The 25,385-nt window shown below is 37.4% G+C and overlaps 1 protein-coding gene across 2 annotated transcripts in view; it reads right to left on the reverse strand.

Annotated features, from left to right (window-relative positions):
- Nucleotides 1–1,089: 1,089 nt before the first annotated feature.
- Nucleotides 1,090–25,385, reverse strand: part of eng (endoglin) — a 45,647-nt gene continuing 21,351 nt past the window's right edge. For both annotated transcript variants that reach the window (XM_004549571.5, XM_004549572.5), the window contains exons 4-14: nt 20,322–20,435; nt 15,029–15,218; nt 12,751–12,919; nt 12,564–12,669; nt 12,200–12,401; nt 11,635–11,786; nt 11,106–11,336; nt 10,885–10,951; nt 5,963–6,070; nt 5,819–5,866; nt 1,090–5,743 (exon numbers count right to left, since the gene is read on the reverse strand). In XM_004549571.5, coding sequence (XP_004549628.3) covers nt 5,622–5,743; nt 5,819–5,866; nt 5,963–6,070; nt 10,885–10,951; nt 11,106–11,336; nt 11,635–11,786; nt 12,200–12,401; nt 12,564–12,669; nt 12,751–12,919; nt 15,029–15,218; nt 20,322–20,435 — 1,509 coding nt within the window. In that variant the 3' untranslated portion in view covers nt 1,090–5,621. The remainder of the gene's footprint in view (nt 5,744–5,818; nt 5,867–5,962; nt 6,071–10,884; nt 10,952–11,105; nt 11,337–11,634; nt 11,787–12,199; nt 12,402–12,563; nt 12,670–12,750; nt 12,920–15,028; nt 15,219–20,321; nt 20,436–25,385) is intronic.

Genomic DNA, 25,385 nt, shown 5'->3' on the forward strand with positions numbered 1-25,385 from the left:
CAAATTACAATGTAATATTTAATATTCCCATGTACCAGTATCATTTCCTACGTGTTGCCAGTACAAACAGAGGCAGTAGAATTTCAATCATAGTTTTAAAGATAAAACACATGAAAGTTTGACCTTATTTGACCTTGAACAGCTGACATGTTGAAGAAGATGTCAGCGGTTTAAAGTGGCGTGATATTTAGAATCCCTATATAGCTTTCCCTATATGGCCTAAATATCTTTCATGTCAATACATGCAATGGCAGTAAACATAGTTTTAATAAATAGCTTCATTATTATCACTTCAGATCAATCTATTGACCTTGAACGAAAGATTACATTTCAAATGTACGATGATATCTTACACAGTACTTTCTATATGTTGACAATACACACTAAACTTGTAGCAATCACAGTTATATGGCTTTTTTTATTTTATTTCAACCAATAAATCATTAAGTTCACCTTTAAGGCCTTGGTGGATGCATCGTGTTTACAGACACTCACACAAACGCTACCAAAAAGACAACCTCCTTGGTGGATGTATTCATTTCAAGTAATGGAGACGTTTGTAAGTTAAGTGAAAAACTAATATCATACAAGGTTTAACGTTTCTGTAATATGCCAAAACCAAATAGAGTATGTCCATATGGGTTGATAAGTAACCGCAAGTGTGTATCTAATGTATCTATTAGTATAAACTCTCTGCACCATACTCATATGGATTTGCTGTCTAATCAAAAACACAGCAGTCAAGAGAAGCTCTCACTTGACCGCAAGCAAGAGAATGCCAAAGTAGTTGTCACAGAAAAAAAAATCAGTCAAATAAATCTTCATTTTTATGGTGGGCAAATATGGCTAAAAAACACTGTACTCTTTGTTGTTCCTTTGCATTTTTCATTTGTGCTATGAATACATTTGAGACGGTGCGGTAAATCTGGTTCTTTATTCCACATCAACGCTCTACAAAGTGTGCTATATTACTGCTCTCTGATATTGCTTATCCTGGGAGATCTGTCGTGTCCTGGGAGTTTGCTGTTTCCAAGGTCTACCAGCTAGCGTAACATAAAGGCCTAAGAAACACAGCAGAAAACACAGGGAAATTTTTTCAAATGGAGTTTATTAAGATAATTTTGACAAAACATATTTCTCTGAGACAACACAGAAGTACACGGCATCAGTTGAATACTGTCTCAACAAATGGACTCATTTTAAACAGTAAAAGGCTGCCAACTCCAGAACAAAAATAACACTGCATCTTATACTTGATAAAATAAAAGCAGACGTTTTGACACATTGTTACAATTTCCGACTGTTTGGTAGGAATACAGGTAAGAATCCAATCGCATAAATGTAGCTGTAGTTCCTATTGTAACGACACACCCGCGCACACACACAGAGCACGCATACTGTGTATATGCGCACATATTTCATTAACTGTGTAGAGCATCTGTGGAAGTGAGAGCTTTTGTGAGAGGTAACGAAGGGATCTGCAGGGTTAACACTGAATTAACTGACAACCTGTCTGATTCTACTGTCAGTGCTTAGACAGTTACTGGGGCTGGTTTAACGCAGGTGCAGGATAGTTATTATAGAAAAAAAGTCTCATGCTGCAAACGCTTCCACAAATCTAATGAAAAAAAGTTTGTAATAATAGCTGCGTTTTGACTATTTTTGGTGCGAATGTATCCTGGTAACTGTCAGTGCTGAATATTTAACTGTGATGCTACTGTTTAGTGAGACATCCTGTCTTCAGAATCCAGAATGCACTTCCCCCTCACACCCAGTGAAGATAGTACAATGAATACAACACAATGTCAGGATGTCAAGTTTGCAGAGATATCTTGTGGTTTTGGACAGCACGGGACCCTTAGGGTGAGGGCAAAAGTGTAACAGGGCTAAAACCAATAAACCATATGTACTGTGACGTGATGTGACACGCACTGTCTGTGATTACAGAATAAAAACCTATATGAGATTCAAAAACAATTGCTATACAGAATCAATGTGCATTTTATACGTGCCATGATTATGAATTGTCCCAGTAAATTAAATACATAAAAGAACAAGTCAGGTTAAAAAATCATTCAATGTAAGATTATCATACAAAACTTACAAAAAAAGGATAAAAATGACATATAGACATTACATACAGGTTTACCTCATTATATTGCACAAATACTCAAGTGACAGCTTGTACTGGCCCTCTTTGTCTACAAAAAATATACAAAGAAAATCAGGCATGCACTGGAAAATGTACATGCAGACACACTGAGTAAGAGAGAAAATGTGGTTCTGCTACATTGCTCACATACAAAGAACATTTTTAAGATCATAATTAAAGGTGAACAAATTCTCATAGCAAACCAGAAGGAGAAGGAGGATAAGCATTTCTCATTTGAATTTAAATAATTCCTAGGTCTACACACACACACACAGATATATATATATATATGGTGTATATGGTATATATATATATATGGTGTATATGGTATATATATATATATATATATATATATATATATATATATATATATATATATATATATATATATATATATATATATATATATATATATATATATATATATATATATATATACATACTGTGTATCCTCTGAAAAACTAGGCACACTTCATGTTTCAAAGCTTGAAGAACAACCCTTAGCACTATAACATGTAGTAATCTTCTCTTTTCAGCTGCACTGCTGTAGATTTGCTAATGAGCTTGTACTGCTGCATAACATAACCCAACTTCTAAACTAAATAAAATGCTTTGGTAAAAAGAGGAGATCATGCTTGATCTAATGACTGCAAGGTGCACAGGTCCTGTGATTAAAAAACAAGCCCAAATCATAACCCCTCCACCACCATGCTTGACAGTTGTTAGGAGGTATTTCTGCTGATATAATCAGTTTAGTTTTTCCAAAGTCTTGTGGTTTGCTCAGATGTAAGAAAAGCAAACGTTATACCTCCCGCCCAGTTCTTTTTAGTAGAGAGGCTTTCTCGTGACATGCTATTTTAGTTCAGTCTTTTTCTAGTTGTATCTTCATGAATTGTAACATGCTAAGTGAGGCCTGAAGAGTTACAGATGTTTAGTTTTTGTGCGATCTCTCTCACTTTGCTGTGAATTTACTGGAAAACAGTGGCATTTTAAAACAAAGCTGATTGCTGACCAAATCGCCAGAACTACTGCTTTTACAGAGGTGGTCACACTTACTGATGGTCAGTTAATCAAGTGCATTTGACTAGCAGCAATCTGGCTGCTACTTCCGCTCTTAATTCCTGAGTAAACAGTAAGGGTGTACTTTTTATATATACATCATATATATGTGTGTGTGAGAGAGTGTTTGTCATCATAAAGTTTGACATATCACAGTTTTACTACTTGTGTTGATGCAATGTACTGTAAATGCTAAATTACCGGTATTTATTTGCTTACCTACCCCAGAGTTGATGTGCGATGGCAATATTTTAGAGGTAAAAGAGTGGCAATAAAATACTAAACTCATTTACATTTGTACATTAAAATAAAAAAGTGGGTTCACGGATCAACCGTCACTTTACAGTTGTAGACACCCCCCCCCCTTAACATCCTCATCATGCAAATATGCAGCATAAGTCTAACATTAGCCAGGCAGTGGCTGATGCAGCCTATTAAATGTGGAAAGCAGAAGTTAATATTGATAACCACAAACTAATTTCTTGCAAATGACAGCTTCCATATCTTCACACAGGTCATGTGACAAATGAAAAAAAAAATAAAGATTTGAATTTTTATAATAGTATGCATGGAGCTGAATTCAAATTTTGATACATAAACATACATTCAGAATATGGTCGTACAGTACAGTTGCAATTGCAACTGCAGAGTCACAATGGGCTGTGTTCAGAGCTGATTTAAGTAGGCCGTTAAAGTTAAAAAGTTAAAGGTCAAACAATAAGTGGGGGGAGCTGTTTTCAGGGGCAAATTTACATACACGTAGGCACATTCGAGCACAGCCATCTCATTTAAAGCAAACATTTGCCTTAGACTGGATTCTTTTTTTTTTCACATTAAAAAAACAAAACATTTAATGTATTACATTAGCACTTATATTTATTATTTTAAAAAATGATCACCTTTTCATTGAGCCTGTACTTCCCACCTAAAGCAAGGTCATGGCATGGGTAACAATAACTGTTTTTTTTCTTTAATGCAAAATCTCTGATGCATTCGTGATCCACAGCATCAGTTTAATGACAAAAGCCCTTTCACACCCTGTGCACTCATCTCCAATCAAAAAATAGTGCAGAAAATTACTGCCTACATTTTGAATCAAATGACACTGAATATAAGAAGGTCAGCTGGTCTTCATGTCAAGTATTCAAATGTAAGTACAATATACTGTTAACACTATAAACAGTGCGCTTAATTCTACTGGGTGATGATTACACCACCCTGAAAACACCAAAATGTAATTTAAAAATGTTGTTGTGAAAAAAGTACAGCAAATTGTCAGGCCGTGGTGATAGACGTGGTGATTGATGACTCTCATTAGAACGGATATTGTAGTGTTTTAGAACTAACGCCTAATTACAGCCATACTATTCAGTTCTGAATACAGCCATACGTCTCTACATGTGACACTTTGGACAACTAAAGGTACTGACGTCTTAATGATTCAGTATTAATTGCAACCTGTGAGCCATAAATGATAACTTTGATTGTACTTCTTGAGCAATTAGTAAATATATCTTCCAAAACACATTAGTACAGCAGCTTTGATTCATCTATTAATAGCAGGAAAATGGCACCATAACTTTGTTTCATAGGCTACATATGACCGAAACAGTCATTTTAAGATTCACCTAAAGTGACACAGAATTTATAAAAAAAGAAAGAAAGAAAGAAAATGAAATTCACTACAGATATCTAAGTTTAAACTTAGGTCTAGACTAAATAATAAGAGGTAGCTGTTAATCATTAACCTTAAACTTTATTTAAGAAAAATAGCCACTGAAATAAGCATTTTGTTGACTTGTCTGAGATCCAAACACGTTGATCTTTTCAGTCCGCAAAATGCTGCTGACTAGACTGACCTAGCAAACAGCCCCTCATATTTTTGTAGCTTGATGTGAGCGCACAACAGCTTTTCATCTGTTTAAAGTATGTCTTTTGACTGGTTTTGTCTCCTGTCTGACTATTATTGTGCTGCCATCACACAAGCACATATTCATTGGAAGGAATGCAGTGAATTTCCTGTTAGCTCTTGTGGGGATATGGTTTGTTTTTCCTGTTGCTGCAAGCCAATTTATTTTTTTTCTTTTGCCCTCTTTAACTTCCTGTCTTAGAGCTTGACTTTACAGAGAAGTAGCAGAGGTGAACGTCAGAAGCCATTGATTAAACTTTGGTTACCATCGCTTAGCCCTCCCCACCGCCAATTACAAGCTCCCAGATCACATCCGTTTCAGAGGTGATATGCCAAAGATATGTGTTGTGCTTTTTAAAGGAGAATCTAAAGAAGTAGGAATGTAACAAATGCTTTTGAGGCACCGATTTAAAAAAAGAAGAAGAAGAAGAAGAAGCACAAAACCCGTATAGGTAAATTTGAAGGAGGATGGTGGCCCTGCTGGGTGAAAATACCACATTCTCAAGCCATGCTGCTGGTAGGTGTGCTCTGGGTGCTTCCAATGCTAGCATTGGCACTGCTGTTCTCAGAGGGGGATGGGTTGGTAGAAACAGGTTGTCGCTTTGCTCCTGAGCAAGGACATCCTGTGGAAAGGAAAAACAAGCCAATAAGAACCTGCTAAAAATAAAAAAGAATTATTAAAAAATAAGAGTCCTTACCAGGAATATTGACTACAGTTGAATTCATCTCCAGTCCAGTTGGGTACCCTGAATTAAGGAGAATTGGACAATTTCAAATTCAGACATACGTCAATTCAGATCTATTCTGGAGTAAAAACATTCTGTCCTCACTCATCAATTTACCTGTTTTGATTTTGATAAACCACAGCGCTCCAACAAGTAATACCCCAATCAGGAACCCTCCAAAGGCAATACCCAGAACTCCAGACAGGCCGTTAATGCATGGTCGGGCTGAAAAGCAGACATGCAAAAACAATGTATGCAAGCTTAAATTTAAAAAAAAAAAAAGAAAGAAAAAGATTTACTACAACTGCTACAACTACAATTACGTTCAATCGAACACGATTTAAAAAATTTTTGGAAACCCAAAATCCTCCTTTTATATTGTAATGCAGCTTGAATATAATATATAATATAATAATAAAATATAATAATTTCTCCAAAGAACCACTGAAAAGTCCTATTTGTTGTGCTCCAGCAGGATTACACTGGACAATCAATCAAAAGCATGTGATATACAACAATTTATATGGTGGCATAAAATACATGTTCTTCTTACAAGCTATGGTGTGTCCTTTTAATAACATTGCATCTTCACATTGTAAAGGTTTGGTAGTACACAGACAGAATTGTTTCCTCTATACCAAATAAAATCAGTCATGCAATAGGTTCATTATATAATGCACACAAGTAGAATATGTAGATTAGATTATCTCTATTACAACACAAACACAGATTCTATCTATTCACTCTAACCAAAACCAAAATCACATAGCCACATAGCAAGTGTTTTCTTTTCAGGAAGACCAATGTACTTGGTATTTTTTATGTAACTGAACTTAACTCTGCACACAGAGATTTTTTGACCACTTTAACTGATTTTCCATCTGAAAATATGTTCTTAATTTGGGTTTGTCCTAAATCTGCACTGTGAATCACGATGACTACAATGTAATCTTCTTAGTTCAATAAAGAATTCACCCCAACTAACCCATGTGTGTCCTTAGAGAGCATCTCTATTATATGTTCTAGTGAGCTGCTGTTCGTACATTTATGTGTGATGCTTAAAAGTTACTATTCCATATCCTCTGTAATAGAAAAAAACTAGTTAAAGTTTATGAACTCCCTGAAATGAGAGGCTAGTTCTGTAAAGTACACAGTTATAATTTACATCTCTATGAAACCATCAAATTTCAAACCCATAATCTGACAGACATTCAATACACTGGACATTTTTCCATGACTTGCCAATAGTTCATGCCTCAACATAAAGTACTATATTAACAATAATAATCGTGCCATCTATATCCAAAACAGCCTCTGTGTTTCAAAATTAAGTGCTACTTAACCTTAATGCACGCCAGAGTCGCTCCACATTGGACTTAATGATAATTGCCATAATTCTTTCCATCCACTCCTGAAGCTGGCAGACTATCTATGCATCTACTAAAACACCTTCTGGAAATCAATAGAGCTTACATATAGTGCTGTTTATCACCTCCCAAAACTACAGCCAATGTTTTGGGTGAGTCAGAATTTTTTTTAAAGAAAATTGAATTTGTCCTGTTCCAATGTAGCCATACGAACTTTGATTAATAACCAACTTTGCAATTTCTAAAGTTTTCTGAGCATGCCATGAGCTGGCTTCCACTGCACAAGAGACTTTTTGGCTAACAAAATATATTAGATAACCTATAACCTTGAACCAGTAGTTATAAAAATAAAATACTTTCCCTCAAAGCAGCTCTGAATGAATATGTACCGGGGCACATCAGACGTCCAGCATACTTGGAAAATGAAAATCTTTCTGTACACTACCACAATGGATTTTTAAACTTAAAAAAAAATCAATTAAATTTAAATGTGATTGAAGAGAAGATTTTCTGCTTTAATTCAAAGGGGTTTAACAAAAGTATTGCATTGACTGTGTGAATCCATCCATTCTCTTATGCTTATCAGGGTTGCACAAGCCTATCCCTGCAACCAGAAGGCGAAAGGCATACAGAAAGACCCCAGCCAGATGGTGAAGTCCAGCTCGGGACATTCTTGTGGTGAGGCAAAAAGTGCTAACCTCGTATTAAAGCCATTCTGTACATTTTTGCTCACTCTCTGGTCTCACCTGGCCTGCTTGTCAGTTAATTGTCCAATGAATTAAAAATGAATGAATTACAATACAGACGGTTTACAATAAGGTGCAAAGTACTGGTTGCACTCAAGGTTAGACTTTGCCAGAAAACATCAAAAAGACCCTGCAGAGTTCTGGGGGGGGGGGGATTCGTTGGACAGATGAAGCTAAGATTAACTTGTACAAAACTGATGGGAAGAGAAATTTATGGAGAAGGCGAGAGAGAGAGCTCATGATCTGAACCGCATCTTCTGTCAAAAACTGTGGAGGCCGTGCTATTGCATCTACAGCCGTCAGTGAAACTGGGTCTGCTGATAGCAGTTCTAAATTCTGAATTGTGTCGTGCTGTACTCAGATTCACTCAAGCCCCGCAAAACTGATCAGATGGCACTTCACAGTGCAAATGGATGATGACCTAAAACACAAAGTGAAAGCAAGAGTTTCTCCGAGCAAAGAAACGGAATATTCTTCAACCCAGCAGAGCGTGGTCTTTAGTTATTAAATACCAAACTGAAGGCAGACCGACAAACACGGAGCAACTGAAGGTGGCTGCAGTAAAGCCTAATGGATCATCTCAAGGGTGGAAATATCTTGAGTGTTTGATTTAAAATCCACTGTGGTAGTTTATAGAGGCAAAATGACAAAAAATATCATTACCCACAAATCAACCAGACTGTACATATTGTAACAGCCTAGCAATTTTTTTCTCTAGTTTTAGTGGGCTGGCAAAGCTAGAAATTAACAGCCTTGAGAAAGACATCTTTTCAAAAAGGCTGCACAGCAGATCACTGACAGTTCTTCCCTTCTCTCAAACATCACAGTAAACTCTAACTCTCATTTGAAGATGGGAAAATAAACAGATGTTCTTAAATGTATTAAAATTTCCAATGACAAACAATGTTAAAAACTTATTGCTTAGATCTAAACTTTGATTTGTTCAGTATCCATCTGACTGGCCTGAATTAACTGTCAAATTGTTTACAGAATTTGCACCAAAATCAATATCTGGGAATGTAGTGAAGCTTTTCAAGGCTGCAAATAAACAACCTTGTCCCAAACCATGTGAGCTGTTAGAAGTCCCCACAAGAGCAGAGGCAGTATGTTATGTGTTATCTATCAAGAAAACCACTGCGTAAATACCGGCTTTCCCTCCTTCCCCTCTACTGCTGCCTGTAGAGATTTTCCCACAAGTATCCAGAGCAGTAGGAGGAAACTAATCATCACCTTTCCATGAGTTTCTCACCTGCCTTCTGCTGCCTTCTGCCTCTGGGTTGAACATGCTAAGCACTAATGCACAAAACATAAAACCTCATCAGAACATAACCAGAAAGCAGGAGCTTGCTTTGCAAAAACGTAATCCTACTTAACACAGTATGGTCATTTGACTAATATCTGTGTGAAGCTGAATCGTGTCTGCATAAAGTCGTCATAAGGCCAAGACACATTTAACTCTAAATTAATGCAGAAATTCTCAGTGGGTGTGTGTGTGTTTATGTGTGTCATTTCACATATAATGTGAACCAGAGCACTGACACAGTGACATCTTGTGGGCATTTGGGCTGACTGCATTCCAGGCAGTCAACCCAGTTTGTTGATTTCACAGCGAAGGACATTCCTAAATGAGTGAAAAACATCACAGCAACCTAAGTAGTTTTTCCCTGGAGACGTTTTTTTCTATTATCAATTGGTGTACTAGTTTGTATAAGTGAGACTTTGACAGCAAAGCTGAATAAACAAGAGGAGGAAGCAGAAGCTTCAGCGCAGGTGGAGAGGAGGAGAGAGACAGCATGCCTGCGCTCAGACTCCCTGTAGCCCTCTGTATGAAAACTACCAAACAGGAAAGATTGCTGAATGGAGTTCATAGTCCTGCCCAGTGAAGGCTTGCAGCAGACTGCAGTCTGCTAGTGCAGCTAGTATACAATAACCCTTGTATGTCTGACACTGGCTAATGAAGTGAACAGACGTACCAAACAAGTGTGTTACTTTCAAGTTAGATCTCTCAATTTACCCTGGTCTCCAAAAAAAATAGACATTTCTTTAAACCATATAAGTCAAAGAAATGCAGAGAGAATCAAGGAAGAGGACAACCAGGACACAGGGAAGAATGGATGAGTAGTTTAGGCAGCTTCCCCTGCAATACTGACATAAAAACCTTTATCTTTCTTCTCTAAAAGGACAGGAAGCATAAAGGCAGCTTAAGGCATGAACAAACAAATTACAAGTTTTACAAAGACACTTCATGTGTCCTTCCATTTAATCAGCTTCTGCTTCCTTGTGTCTTCTTGTTTAGAAATTGATTCATCTGAAATTTCCTAGAAATTAATCATAACGTGTGGTGACGGTACTTTCTTTCAAGAAAGACATCTTTTCTTGTTTGAGTCAACTGTGTTGATTGATCTGACAATAGCACAAAGCGCAGTGCCTATGTTAGGACAGCAGCGCAGTCAAACCCCTTGGAAACACAAAGGACTTCATCCCCCTCCCCCGAGGGTCATTATTTTTGATTGTGGCCACAAGGTCAGTCTGCAGACCTTCCTAAAGGACGAGGGCCTGCCCCACAACCCCTTACGTGCCTCACTGCATATCCACTGTTATGACAACAGCCTGTGCAGCATTTGTTTTGCACTGAAAGCAATAATAGGAATGAAAATTATTGCAGCAAGCAACAACACTCTGACCAAGCACCAGACTAGCAATTAAGTCCTGAAGGCATAAAAGGTAATTTAAAAGTTTTGGTATTTCTGCTTAGAGTTTGGAGAGTTTATTCTTAGAGAGTTAAATATAAAACATTCATCTGTCAAAAATTAATTTTAAACTCAAGGGGACATTGGGACTTTTTTTTTGCAACTTTATTTTTTATTAATTTAATGAAATAAAAAAAAATAATTCATCCACATGTTGGAGTTTAAACTGAACTCACTTGGGGTTTCTGGGCATGGTTGGGTAAATTCCAAATTCCTGCTGGCTTTTCCTCCATATGCACATTGCTAGGGAAGAAGCAGAAACACAGATCACCCAAAAGTGTCCATAGGTTTGTCATACAGGCAGATTTTCTGAATTCAGAGCGACTGAGTTAAACACATTAAAACTGTAAAGTGTTGTGTTGATGTGAAACATTAAAAGTGGTTGATAAATCCTTACCTCAGTATAACAAAAGCTGACATCACATTCCATGTCCCATGTGGTGGATGAAAGCTCCTGAAGCTGCTCTATGGAGAAGGCGAATCGAGCTCTGTTAGGACAAGAATTTGAGGGGCAGTCCACTGGAAAGAAGGGCAAGTTTTTCTCTGCAAGGCACGAGCCTTTGGATCGCAAAATACATTTGGTCACCTTCCAAGTCAAGACTAGACTCCCTAAAGTGTTTCCAGAAATCTGCAGAGAACAGAAAAGAATTCAAAACAAAGATGATAAGTTCAATGTGCATTAGAGGATGAAGGACAATCTGATATGTTAAACAGTAAGCCTTTTTGTTGCATTGTAAAATATTTATATTTAGATAGAAAAAAATCCTATTTAATTCAGTTTGCGGACTGCAGTTAACTAAAAGCAGTAACTGTGTGATGGGTGTCATCCCTGTAATAATTTAAAAAAGACCACAAAGACAAAAACATTGCCTATCACTTATTTAAGCAGTGAATAAATGCAGTTAAAAAGGTAAAGAGAGTTTTACCTCTGCAAAAATTCTCTTGTCGGTCTGGATTTTGGTGTTAAAGTCTATGGGCGTCTGATAGTCTGCAGAGGTGTACAGCATTATCACCATGGGGATTTGAGTGGGGGAATTTGTCGCAACAGGATTGCCTGGTGCCGGAACGCTTGGTGCAACTGAGCGAGAAATTAAATTAAAATAGGTCAACAAATTTTTTTTGCATGAAACAACTGTATCACTGTTGATGTTCTTGGATTCTTTCTGAAAAACAAGAGTAGCTCTGTTACTGAGAACTTAAATGACCATTCAAATTACAGCATAGTAAAATATATATATATATATATATATATATATATATATATATATATATATATATATATATATATATATATATATACACACCAAATGCAAGAATGTTAATATTTAATTTGTTATTGCTGTCATTATCCTACTGATACAGTACAGTCTCTGGGTTTGGTAACATGTATTTTTTGGGGAGGTTATTGTATTTTGCAATACTCAGTCTATTCTATTTTTGCTAAAGCTTCCAACATAAAACAAGAAGAATGCTTTCATTTTATTGTCTTACCTGTTGGGCTCTCGTTTTTCTTTAGAACCAGTGAAATCCTCGATTCTTTTAATTTCAATTCAGTATAGCTGGCAAAAGTAGGGACTTTAAAATAGTACAAAGCCATCCTTTGCACATCTGATGCAGTATCACTAGTCAGTGTCAACGCAGGGGGTATTTTGTGCGAGGCTGAGGCATGATTCAGCGTTATTTCATTGTTAGACTGAAGAAAATGAGGACAGGTTAAGATAAATCAGTAACAATGTAGAGGTAGACATGATAACTTAAATACCTGAAGTCTTTTTGATCTTAATAAATAATATCTCACACATGGTGCATGCCATAAATACTTCTTGAAGTTTGAGACTTTAATATGTATGCTTACAGCAAACGAAGTGTGTTGTGGATTGATGAAGGTCCACATGGTGCCCTGAGGACCCCTCATGAACACGCGGGTCTGCTTCTTTGCACGCACGTGCAGGGATACATTGCTGCAATAAAAAATGAAATGTCACAAGAAAGATTTTGCCAGTAAATATAGCTAAAAAAAAGCATTTTATATTAAGGTTTACCGAATGCTGGAATTCTCTGCGATGTTTATAATATGAAGCTCAGTTTCAGGACTTGAGGCCTGCTGCTGTGGGAAGCAAAATGTGATTGGATTTGATTGAATCTTCATGAAATGCTTCTCCAGGAGATCTTCAATTTCAAGTGTACAGATTGGAGAGCCTGGCTTGGTTCCTGTAAAACCATAAAACAATTACTTTCTATCATCGGTCGTCCAATGGTTCAAGAAAGACACTGATGAGCTAATCTCTAACCAAGGACTAACCTGCTTTGGGAGGAACATTAACACCTATCATTTACTGCTGTTAAACATACTCCAGCAGCAGTTTTGAAGATACACACAGGTGGTTCAAAGGTGTAACTTGCTACAGTGCTCCAAAAGTTTTAGAACACTATGGCTGAATTGTGGGTTGAAATACGTTTCACGTTTCCCACAGCTCCTGACACCGCATCATCACACTAATGGGCAAGCGGTGTGTGCCAAGAATACTTAATGTGTGTTTGGAACCAAAACACATGGGGGAAAATGGCTCATTCTATAGGACAGGGTTGCTTTTCCCCACACTTTTATTAAATGCTACAAATTATTGCAATCTGTGACCAAGTCAAATTCAAGCTGGCTGCCATTGCTCCATTTGCACAGAGGATTGGAGCAGTCTTCTTCTAATTACTTAAAATCTTGTCTGTAGCTCTTCTAACTATAATTCAAAAGTAGCTTCATTATCATTGCTTAACACTTGTCTTCTGCAAAAGCAATAGCATGACATGAATTTGAAATCACATTTCAAATTTGACATTGACGAATCCCGAAGGACATGCACACAAAATGTTCCACTGCTTGAGTAATTATCATGCCCTTGTGAAGCATGACTCAGTTACAACATTAGCTAAAACTAAGCAGGCTGAAAACATCCTTTTGCTTACAATTTAAATACGGCATTTTCAATGAGAGAAAGCACTGCTTGAAAGGGAAGCTGAGCTCCCTCGTACTGTAACACATTACATGTTGGAAATCACAGAGAAGGACATTGAATCATGAAGACAGATTCAAACATAAATCCTTAAAAATACTCAAAATTATAATAGGAATGGAGCACAAGCAGCCGTCGCTATTTCAGCCCCACCACTGTTCACTTCTTTTTAAATCCATCTAAGAGCTCTGTGTTGGCTCAGACTGCCTTAAGGAGGCTTTGCTAGGAAATAATTGTGCTTGCACTGAGCATCCTGCTGCTACTGCTGATGGCAGTAACATCCCATAATATTCCTAATGTCCAGCTTTTAGTCATCCGTGAATGTTCACTTTGAATCTGTGTTGTTTTGTGCTTCCATCTTCAGCATCAATGGTCACTTCTCAATTGCTTCTCTTTCCAAATGTTCTGCCATATGTAATGACATCTTGTCAGCACTAAAAAAATATGTTGATTAGTCCTCAACACTTTAGCCAAGCTCAAGATTTTCTCAGACTACTTAAGATTTTAACATGTTGTGCTTGTTGCATACAGCTTTATAGAAAAAAAACAAAATAAAATGTTTTTAAAAAATCTGTCGCAGCTGTTTGTTTTGCTTTCTCTGGCTTGTCCACCTACAAATGTGTATGAAAAGCATTGGAAATCAGTGCACAGATGACATTCAGTAATAGAAAACTTGCCTATGAAAATGTTCGACTCAAAACAGCTTTTTGGTGCACACATTGCTTTTTGCAGTTATTTCATCAGAAAGTGTTTTTATGCATACTTCAGATAAAAGAAGGTTAGTGATGAATGCTCTCTATAGAGCACCAGAAACAGCACCGCATCCAGCCTTGATTACTATAATGCAGACTCTCTCCTGAGTTATGTAAGCTGGAGCTGCATGATGTGCTGACTGTAATTACTTTGTTCTCTTCAGCATCCAAACATGCTGTTTTAGACCAAACACAGATGCAGATAGCATATCCTAAATACAAAAAACCCACACAGTTTCAAAGTTCATTCAAAACACAATTTTAGAGACAGATAAGAAACCTTTTTGCTGTTCTTCTGTGATCTGATGTATCTATATATATATATATATATATATATATATATATATATATATATATATATATATATATATATATATATATATATATATATATATATATATATATATATATATATAAATATGGGAGAGAGAGAGAGATCTTCATCTTTATTTCATAATGTGTGTATGGCACATTTCCATGCCTTACAAGTAAATGGATGGTTTAGAAGATGATTGTAATAAAAATTAACCCAAAATCACCTTTACACAAATGTCTCTCACCTTGTGTTCCTGTTGATGTGATATGATCCACATTACTAAGAGTAGTGAATGAAGTCACACCCCCAAACGTCTCTGTTGCCCATTTGATCAGCTCCTCCTCTTCGGAGGGTAAACCTTGTATCAAATGGAAATTTCTCTGAAAACTTGGTTCCTTGGCATTGTGTAGTGTAATTGTGGAGTTTTGGTTTGTCTGGAGAGAAAAGGCAAAAAACAAATTCATTACCTTCATTTAATGCAATTTTCAGAAAGCACAGAGCAAAATCAGGTCCTAAAAGGCATGTCCACTACCCGTTGCTATGATTACACAGAACTGTATGAGTCAGCTTTGCCTGTATTTTTATTTACCTCTTGTCTGCTTAGAATTAGTTAGATCAAACATATTTGGCCATCAATCTCATTATACTTTTTCTTACCCTCCACACCCAACTTTCCCCCTATTCTCCTAGCAGGGCCCTGTTAAAAAGAAATGTTTATTATGGTTAAGTGTCCACGAGGCCAGTTGCACAACCCTGTTGGAGCCAAGGTCTTTCCTTTGCTTCCTGTGTGGGGCCAGGAAATGGGACCTTTTTTAGCTTTGTGCGTCACCACGGTCGGCTGGAATCTGGCTCCATACAAGGTATAAATATATACATCCATCCCAACGACTAGACACTGCTGTTTCCTCGTCTGGGCCAATGGGAAATAATGGAGTTTATATTATGTTTTGCATGAATAAGAAAGTAGGGGAAGGCTTTAGGAATAGGGATTGCTAAGATTGTTAAGAGTAGGCTTTCATAACCTTGATATGTAAAAATGTGCTCAATAAATAACAATTAAAAAAAGAAACCATGGGCTCCAGGTTTATTTTGGGCTCAATCTTTAATGAATTTCTATCTAGGCTGAATTGTTCTTCTCTACTTGAGAGCTCCAAGAGCTGAAGAAGAAAAAAAGCACTGCACCTCTTCAGTGCATTCAGTGCCACACAATGAATGGAGAACAGCTAATTTTGAAGAAATAGGTTATAATCAGATTTTTTTTGCATCCAAGTCTGTGATTGGCTGGCTTTGTGGCACAAATATAACGGTGCACAGAAAGAGTTGAACGCGCACGGGCAGAAATTTCGAGAGCGCAAGCAGCACATTGCAAGCAAGCGCTAATGCAAAAACTGAGCGACAGGGGCTGCTATTGTGTGTGTGTGTGGATAATAGCAAACACTGAAATACATTTTTGCACGCAGCAATGAATTTTGTTCACTCAAATTTAGCTTTTCTTTGCTCGAAATAAATTTCTCCTCAAAATGCAACACTTGCACCTGCAAACTTTTTTTTACGTGCGCTCAAATTGTTTTTACTTGCGCTCAGAATAGTGGCACAAAAATAACGCCATACACATGATTCACATTATACCGTGATATGGATTTTAGGCCATATCGCCCAGCCCTAATTGAAATAACATTTTCTTTTATTTGGCCAGTGATGTCATTGGATTGGTATAACCTATTTCTTCAAAATTAGCTGTTCTCCATTCATTGTGTGGCACTGAATGCACTGAAGAGGTGCAGTGCTTTTTTTCTTCTTTAGCTCTTGGAGCACTCAAGTAGAGAAGAACAACTCAGCCTAGATAGAAATTCATTAAAGATTGAGCCCAAAATAAACCTGGAGCCCATGGTTTCTTTTTTTAATTGTTATTTATTGAGCACATTTTTACATATCAAGGTTATAAAACTTTTTTTTACATGCGCTCAGAATAGTGGCACAAAAATAACGCCATACATGTGCAGTAACGATATATACCACGATATATTATTTTCTTCTGTATAACGTATTTTACACAATATAAGGCACACTTAAAATCCTTTAATTTTCTCAAAAATCGACAGTGTCCCTTATCTATGAATTCTGGTTGTGCTTATTGACCTCGAACCAATTTTACGTAGCACACAGCGCGCAGTAATCTGTCAAAAAATGTTTTAGTATGACTTTGGTAAGCTATGAAGGCGCACTGCTTGATGGATTGTTGGAGCATTACGGCTAATGTAGTCAGGAGCCTCGCGGAGTAATCTGGGTCTAAAACGTCAGCTTCAGAGAGTTAAAAACTGTCTAAATTCTTTCATCTTTAATAAAATGATCAGCGTTGCTGCTTTACCAGGTGTAACAATTAAGTTTAACATCCAGGGATCCATGAAAACAGAATTTATTAAATTCAACAGAGTTAAAAGTTAGCAGGAAGTTAGCTCACTAGTTTCTACCTAAACATGGTATAGCATGTTCTGACTGAGAGATTTCTGACAAAATTTTAATGTACAGCTCTGCTATCGCTTCCAACATAAATGAAGACAGCAGTGACTTTTGTAGGGTTACTGAAGTTGGACTAGGTGGTATATAATGATGTCCTACGTGATCGCTAGTGACACAGCTATATTAGCATAACATTAGCACAGTGAAGCTGAACGACGAACTTTTTTCCACTCGATAAAAGTTAAGGTGAGGGTTTCTGGTGGTTAGGGACAAATGCAATTGCATGGAAGGGTGTTGTAAACGGACCAAACTTCAGTCAGGAGAACAACTGAGATAATCCATCCACAATACGAGGTTAGTCATTAATATACTGCAACAACATGGTAATAGAGCATCTGTGAGAGAATTCGGCATTAATGAATTAATGGTACAGATGTGGAGGAAGCGCAGTTTTTGGCTTTCCCCATATTCCAAAAGTGCTTAATCTCTTTGCTATTACTGTGGCACGGCATAATTTGCAGATGATGTTGTTTGCAGCCGCTGCAATGTTTTCGACCAAAACAGGCACAGCTTGATGACACCATCAATATGCGCTATCGCGGTAGAGCGGTGTAGTCAAAATCTCTACCTTTGGCCAAATTTATATCATTTCTACCGTATACCGTTTATACCGCCCACCCCTAATTTCAATTTCAGATTAACTTTTTGCCTTGCTCTGAATATTTCAGTTAGCTGTATCTGAAGTTTTACATTGAAGTTTTAAATGAACACTCTAAAATTAACAGCTCTTATGCGTTTTGGGCGGTCATCAGTGTTTCTTTAACTGTTCAGCACATTACTACAACTACCATGCCAATTGGTCCTTCAACTAGAGGTGAACACATTCAACAGATGTTTGGCATAACATAGCATCTGACCAAAATAAGCTTTTGCGTCACAAGGAAAGGGGGGGGTGGTTGGTGAAAGCCGAGGAAGCCTGAGGGAGTCATCAGTCTTTCTACATAAATATTTGATTGACGTGCGATCAAAAATAGCGTGAAGGGAAACGACAGAAATAAAAGGAGGCAAGTTAGTCACGACAGACAGGGAAGGCCTCAAAGGCAGGATGGAAAGAAAAAAGGAAATAACAATGGCAATAATTTTAATGACCACAGCGGAATTTAACTCACATTAGTATCAGTAATATCAGTTTGTTATTGCGAATTCTTCCAGTAATGATCAAGGAACCTTCCTTTTGAAATAAATGAGCCTTTCTGTTTGCTGAGGATTACAGGAATTTCTTCTTCTACTACCCATCAGTTACTCCATGCAATAATTGTATAGTGTCATGTCAGAAGCTGGGCATTCCTCCATAAAATGTTATCAGTTTGTATAAGTATTTTAATTATGTTAAGTTTGTTACAAATTGTTTGAAATCTGGTGGAGAGAGAAAAAAAGAAGCTTTTTCAACTAACAAGCTGTCACGTAAGATCGTTAAAAAATGCTGCAAGACGTTACAGATAAAACGCTGCTGTCGCCACATGTTTTCGGGTCAGCTATGGGAGGTCAACAAGAGCTGTGACACTGAGCCAAGCTGTCAAGCTGGTGACGTACTTTCTCAGATGCTGACCAGATGCTGATTCTCTTACAATGCAATCTGCAGTAAAGCGCTATTATCCCCCAGTGATATGGCTCATCCCACAAAAACATCCTGCAGTCACAGGCAATGTTGTCTAGGCTCTCGACAGGACATGATACAGGATGTGCTATCACACTGCTGTCAGCATATCAGTAATTGGTGACATTCCTCCAAACATTTCATTGTTTTTCAAGCGTATCATGGCTTCTTAAATCCGACAAATACAAAACACTAACTTCACGAAAAGGACAGTGAGATTTAGCTTTTTTCTTTCTTCCTTTTTTTTGTTTGTTTTTAAAATCCAATGTTAATTGTTCTCAAGACAAAAACAGTGACACAATCCAGGCGAAAAAATGTTTTAAACTAGATTGGCAAAGTTTGTGGAAAGAAATAAAGACGATTAAATGTTCAGTGTAATTCTATCTCCCGAGGATGTTTCAAATCTAAATTCAGTTTACTCTAAGGTAGGAAAAACACCTCCATCCTTCCTTTGGGAGCACAAAGTGTTACAATCATTGTGTAGTTGTACAGTGCTGCACTGTGACTTTAAAAACCAAATACTTTCTATAGCCCTCAACAGCATCAGATGCCTAATGGTTTTAATATTGATTTAATCACAGTTATTACAATTTCTCATGAGGATAAGGGTCCTTATGTACAGATACTGCAACATTTTTCATTTAGCAATGAGGAGCTTCATCAATAACATATTTAGAAATAATAGCCTAGTTAGAGGCAATCTCATTTATTTGCCCATCTCAGTGCTATTTAAATCCTGGTTTATGTTTTTAATTACCACTGTAGCATTTTGCCCTGACATTATCACTTAAGCACACAATGGAATAAAAGTTTCAAGTTCTTCCTGGGTTCAGTCCACAAACATAATCTAAGAACAGTGTATAAAAGTCAGAATCTCCGGTTTCATTGGAACATTAATTTTATGGCCAGTGCCATCAGCATCAGCCTTCCTCGATACTCTCTAAAACTTCTCTTACGATTTTATAGTGTGGAGGGTAAAAGACACAAAATACAAAACTGCTTGCTCTTTTGTAACATTTCACTACAGAGGGGCCACTGGGGAATCAACACTGCAAAATCAACATAGTTTACTGTCTCTCCAAACAGACTCACAGAGCTGCACAGCTGTGTCAGCTTGACTGTGTGTGAAAACAGCTGGCGATAGACAAGCACATCTGGAGACATGTGAAAATCATGCATTACGGATAAAACTAACTACTTGTAGTGGCATCCCCACAACCTGATCTTTTTTTATGATTAGTTAGTGACTCTTTAACAACCTTATGTTACAGCTGAGGCAGTATGTGTAATCAGGGTTAAATAAAAGTGGGCCAAAGGTGGCATTTTATTTCCAGGTTCAGTCCCAAATGTGCATTCAAAAGAAAAGCAAAAAACTGCATGTGCGCACGGTAGTACAGAAAAACAAAGATGCATTACTTACATACAAGTGAACCTCGCTGTTGAGATAGCATAAACCATAAGCTGTTTCTGCAGATGTGAGGATAAGGTGCATTGGCTTTGCATCAGTCAAGTTAATTTGAAATATGACATTTTCCTGAAAGGAAAAAAAACACAAATTATTACAAGAATAAAAATAGAAAATCACACAATGCAGCTGTTATATCTACTCATATAAGTTCAGACTGAAGTTTTAAACGCAGCGTCTATTTTTACAGTGGAAAGTCTGCTTTACATATGAAAGCTAACAACTTTCCAAATAGTTTGCAGGTTCAGAAAGTGTTGCAGGCAAATGATGTCTGAAGGTGGTATACATCTCCAGGTGGAAGATTGGGACTGATACGAAAGACAAAGCAATCAAGTGTTATAAATATTCAGTCCCAATGTTTAGCCATATGGGAACTACTGCACTGTCTATTAGAAGTTTTCTGGAAAGCCTTCCACGTTGTGTATGTGCCACGTAATACAGAAATAAAATCAAAACATTAAAATGTTTGAGAAGCACTTCAAGCAATGCTTCTGGCTCGCATTGTATAATTTTTGATTGTGTTATCATAAAGCAGAATGAAAAAAGAAAGGAAAACAGAATACATAGCAGCTATGCTACATCATTTTTGCGGGGATGAATTAATGTAGACAATGAAAAATATCCTGTAATGAAATGACAAGAATTAACCTTTAGCACAGGCAAAATTGAAACGTAGCATTTTCCTGAAATTCAAACATTATTACACTGGCTTAAGATGAAAAACATCACAAATGCGATTTAAGCATTTTCTAACCTGTGACATGAAGAATGAAAAGTTCTGAAACTTCAGAGAGCAAATAAAAAGACCAACATTATTATGGTCATTTTGCACTGAATCACAATTCAACACTGCTCAAACTTTGAAGGTCTTGGGTAGAGCTGCTCACCAATTTGCAACCTTCCCTATCTGTCATTAAATTAATAGGCCTCAAGTTGACAGAGGAGGGAGATATTTTACTTGCAGCACACAAAAATAGTTCCAACCCCAATTTAATACCGCACAACTTTGATTTAATTTCCATGCTGGAGGAAATCTCAGCAGGGGGGACGTGACTATTCCTTATTTTCGCAACCATGAGATGTCAACACGTGGATCGCTCCAGACACACGTGCAACCACTCATTTGAAGAGAGTCAAAAACAGGCAAGAAGAAAACAGTCTTCAAATGCCTGCTTTTGAGCTGACGCTGATATTTATGAGGTAATGTAGCTTGGTTCTATTATTACATTTCTATGCAATGCAAGGGAGGAGACATAAAAAACATGTAAAGCTATAAAATTAATTATTTACCAGATGTGCAATTAGATGCATTTGTGTAATGTATACTCTGTGTCTTGGTTGCATTAAAACTATCCCTAAAGGTGTAGTCAGAATTACTTATGTACAGTCTTATTATTAATTTATCTACTTCGTTTCATTCACAACCTGCTGCCTTAACAATGGCTAACCTTGGTGGTTGTTATGAGGCATATTACATATAAAACACCATTAACATAATTCAACACATAATGTAATATCCAATTAACTATATTTTAACCACAGTAACATAATGGTGATGTGATTTGCTAATCACCACCCCAGTCACACTATGAATCAGCCTTAATTACTATGCTTCGCATATGCGTTTGGCAAAGCTGGTGCTGCAGAGATTTATGGATGTAAGTGGTGGTGAGTAAACCTTTTGAATGTGGAATAATAAGTCTGGGTTTAAAGACTTTTTATTTTTTCGACAGACTTAATTCCAATGAATCCCAGGTCTTTTTACTTCCGCAAGAGACCCAAGATAATTAGGTTTAGAAAAGTGAAAGAGTCATGGATTTGTAATCAGCTCAATTTTATGACTCAGTGCATTAGAAATGAACAACAGCTTTAAAAAAGAAGAAGAAGAAGGGGGGAAAAACTTGGAAGTATTGCTCCAATGTGAGGCTTTTATGGGAGGTTAACATTCACAACTTTTTCTTGACACCAAATGCTTTATTCTGTTATATTGTGTGTATTTGAAGGCAGATTGTTTTCAGACAGAACCTGTTAGTGAGACAATGAGCTTGCTGGGGAAACAGTAAGACGCCCTCATATCAAATTCATTTACTTGATACCTGATGTTGCCAGAGTGTGATCCAAGAGAATTGTGATGAGCTCAGGTTGAAGCTATGGAAATTTTCAGGCGCATACAGAGCAGAGCAAATTAAGTCTAAAGAGACCATGGACAAATTGCCTATAAACCAAACACAGATGAATTTCAAAGACAGCCTTGCACGCTGAGTGCTATGGACAGAAGGACTGATATACACACACAGTGAGACACAAGCTTTAACCGGTGTCTAGTACATGCAGGCTTGTGCTTAATGACTTCTGCATCTTATAAATGGTTTCAGTCCCCAGTTTGAAAGGAAAAATGTCTAAAAGGGGTGACTGCAGTCCCAGGTGAAGATACAGTGGAATTTATCTGAATAGATCAGTGGTGTTAGGACTACTTATAAAAGAAACATGTTCGCTACAGGCAGAGGGTTTGGCATGAAAATAATAACTTACCACAAGAACCTGGAACACAGTGTCTAAAGCTGTTAGATATCCAAGTACTCAAATGCTGCTCTGCCCATCATAATAGCATCACACTCACTTTGAATGTAAAGATAGACCCAGTTCTACAAGTTGGGGAATTTAAAATTCCTGTGATAGCCCACAGGAAACTCAGATATCAGTGAATAAGACAGGGGCTATAAGATCAAATCACAGGCCGAAAAAAAATCCTGCAAAGGGTGTTGAAAAATAATTGGCTAACATATTAGCATACCGTATAATGCTAGTTGTCTGCAACAGTGCAGAAGGTGGCCATAAAATATGAGCTACTGCTGTATATGATTTCCATGTGTCAGTCTCTATAAATGCATAACATGTGCAATACTGTGTGAATGTGGCAAGGTGAGCCACAGGAAATCACATTTTTGATTCCATCTTCTGTGCACGGTATATATTATTAAATTTTAAAAAAAAGAAAAAGAATACAGCTAGATTGCCCTGAAGACAGACTAACCTTGGAGAGGTCTGAGGTTCTTTTGTAACATTTAGTTTGTGCCTCACTTGTTGTGTTGCATGTGCGTAGAGCAAATGAATGAACGGCATTTCCTCCTGACTTCATTGTGCTTCATACAAAGATAACTCTCGGCGGTGTTTTCCTTAAATACCCCTTTCTAATGAGCTTTCTGTCTAACTTCCCTTCATCCTTTTGTGACTTTCTTTCTTTCCTTTTGAACTCTGACCCTGATCACTCACCTTTGCTGCTTTTGTTCCTGTGCTTTCAAGATACAATTGTTTTCCTTTTCAGGTTTTTTTTCTTTTCTTCAGAGCATTTTTTGAAGGGCCTTTGCTGATGCAGTTTCCAGTTATTCTTTTGACTCTCTCCCTTGGCTTGAATTGGCTCTCTTGGTCTCGTCTCGGCCTTGTGCCAAGAGCCTGACTATCCAAGCCTCTGTGTGACATCAATGAGTCCTGTACAAGCGGCTCCTCCCAGTGAATTCTCTCTGACTGTGTACCCCCTTGATGCTCCCTCTATAATTCTCTGTGGGGTCAAACTGTGACAGTCAACTGTTCCTGGCAGGTTGTAAATCAGTATGAAAATAAAGGAATGGGGAAGAAGGTGATAAGACAATTTGGAGGACAAAGAAAAGAGGATCCAAGAGCAAACCTCCCTTTTGACTGGACAGTCTGGCATAAGATGAATATGTTCCCCTTTCTTTTTGTTTACAAGAACAGTTTTTTTTATATAAACAGACAGCCAAAAGCAGATAAGGGGTATGTGTTAAGAGGTCACATGTCCACTTTTTTCTGGCTTTTTGATATGATAAAACGTCCACTCGTGGTCCCATCAAGAGACCAGGATATGCCAATTATGCACAGTGTTGAGTGGATCACACAGATCGCAGACCAAATTCCTTTTGTGAACTCTCACCAGTCTCAAACAGAGTTCACCTTTTTTTAAAATCAGAGAGCTTGCGCCATTCTTTCCACAAACTACACTTAGAACTTGACGCAATTAACTTTTCTTCCTCTCCCACAGAACATAATGTGCCTAATTTTACTCTTCGGGCCTAATAAAAAGACCGAGAACCATTTCCTTTCTAATATGCTTTAAATCTGTTTTGTCATCAAACTGCATTTTCTTCTGATTTACAGTCCATTAAATGAGACTAAAGACCTGACGACATTTGCAGCAGTAACTGTGTCTTTGAGACAAAGACAATGATGTGCTTGCACAATGTTAGCAGCATTACTCGAAGCAAAGAAAGGCACAAAACCATATGTGAGGTAACCAAGCTTCATTCTTAAGGACGCTTGTGTTAATGATTCTTTGTATATCATAACATTTTCCAGTGGAAATCAAATTGAATCAGTTTAGCTTGCTGGTAAACGTTTCTGCTAAAGGATGACAGGATTCTCAATGGCTTTCCTGGGAGAGGTTAAAGGAAAGGACCTTGAGGCTTTTATTAATTCTGGAGCTGATGGATGGGCAGGCAGGGATTGTATTTCACCATCCTGTGACAATGTCTTAGCGAGGCTGCACACATCTGCTTTTCCATTCTCATAATCTCTGCCAGATGACGGCGAAAAACCAATACAGTGAAAAATAAAACGGGATGATCAATAAATAGCATTTGCTTAACAGAAGTTGTGCAAAAATACTACATAGTCTAAGTGAAAACAAACAGCAGAAGCAAGCAAACAAACAAAGGACACTGATAAAGAAATGACTAATGCGAGCTGACCGACAATGTTGGACAGTGAAAAATGGAGTCTGGCCGAACAATAACAACATATAGATTAGAACTTTTCTAGAATTACTTTTCACTGACATTCCCTGAAGCAAAAAGTTTGAAAATCAAAACATCCCAATACCCTATCAGCAATTACTGCATATGTTTGTTTAGCTGGAAAATGAATTCTTTAAACACAGACCAAAATTGAACAATGTGGCTTTTAAAAGGGGTTGAAAAAAGCTGCGTTTCTGTCACATCTGGCATC

This window comes from Maylandia zebra, linkage group LG7 (genome assembly GCF_041146795.1).
Source record: "Maylandia zebra isolate NMK-2024a linkage group LG7, Mzebra_GT3a, whole genome shotgun sequence".
Lineage (NCBI taxonomy): Eukaryota > Metazoa > Chordata > Actinopteri > Cichliformes > Cichlidae > Maylandia > Maylandia zebra.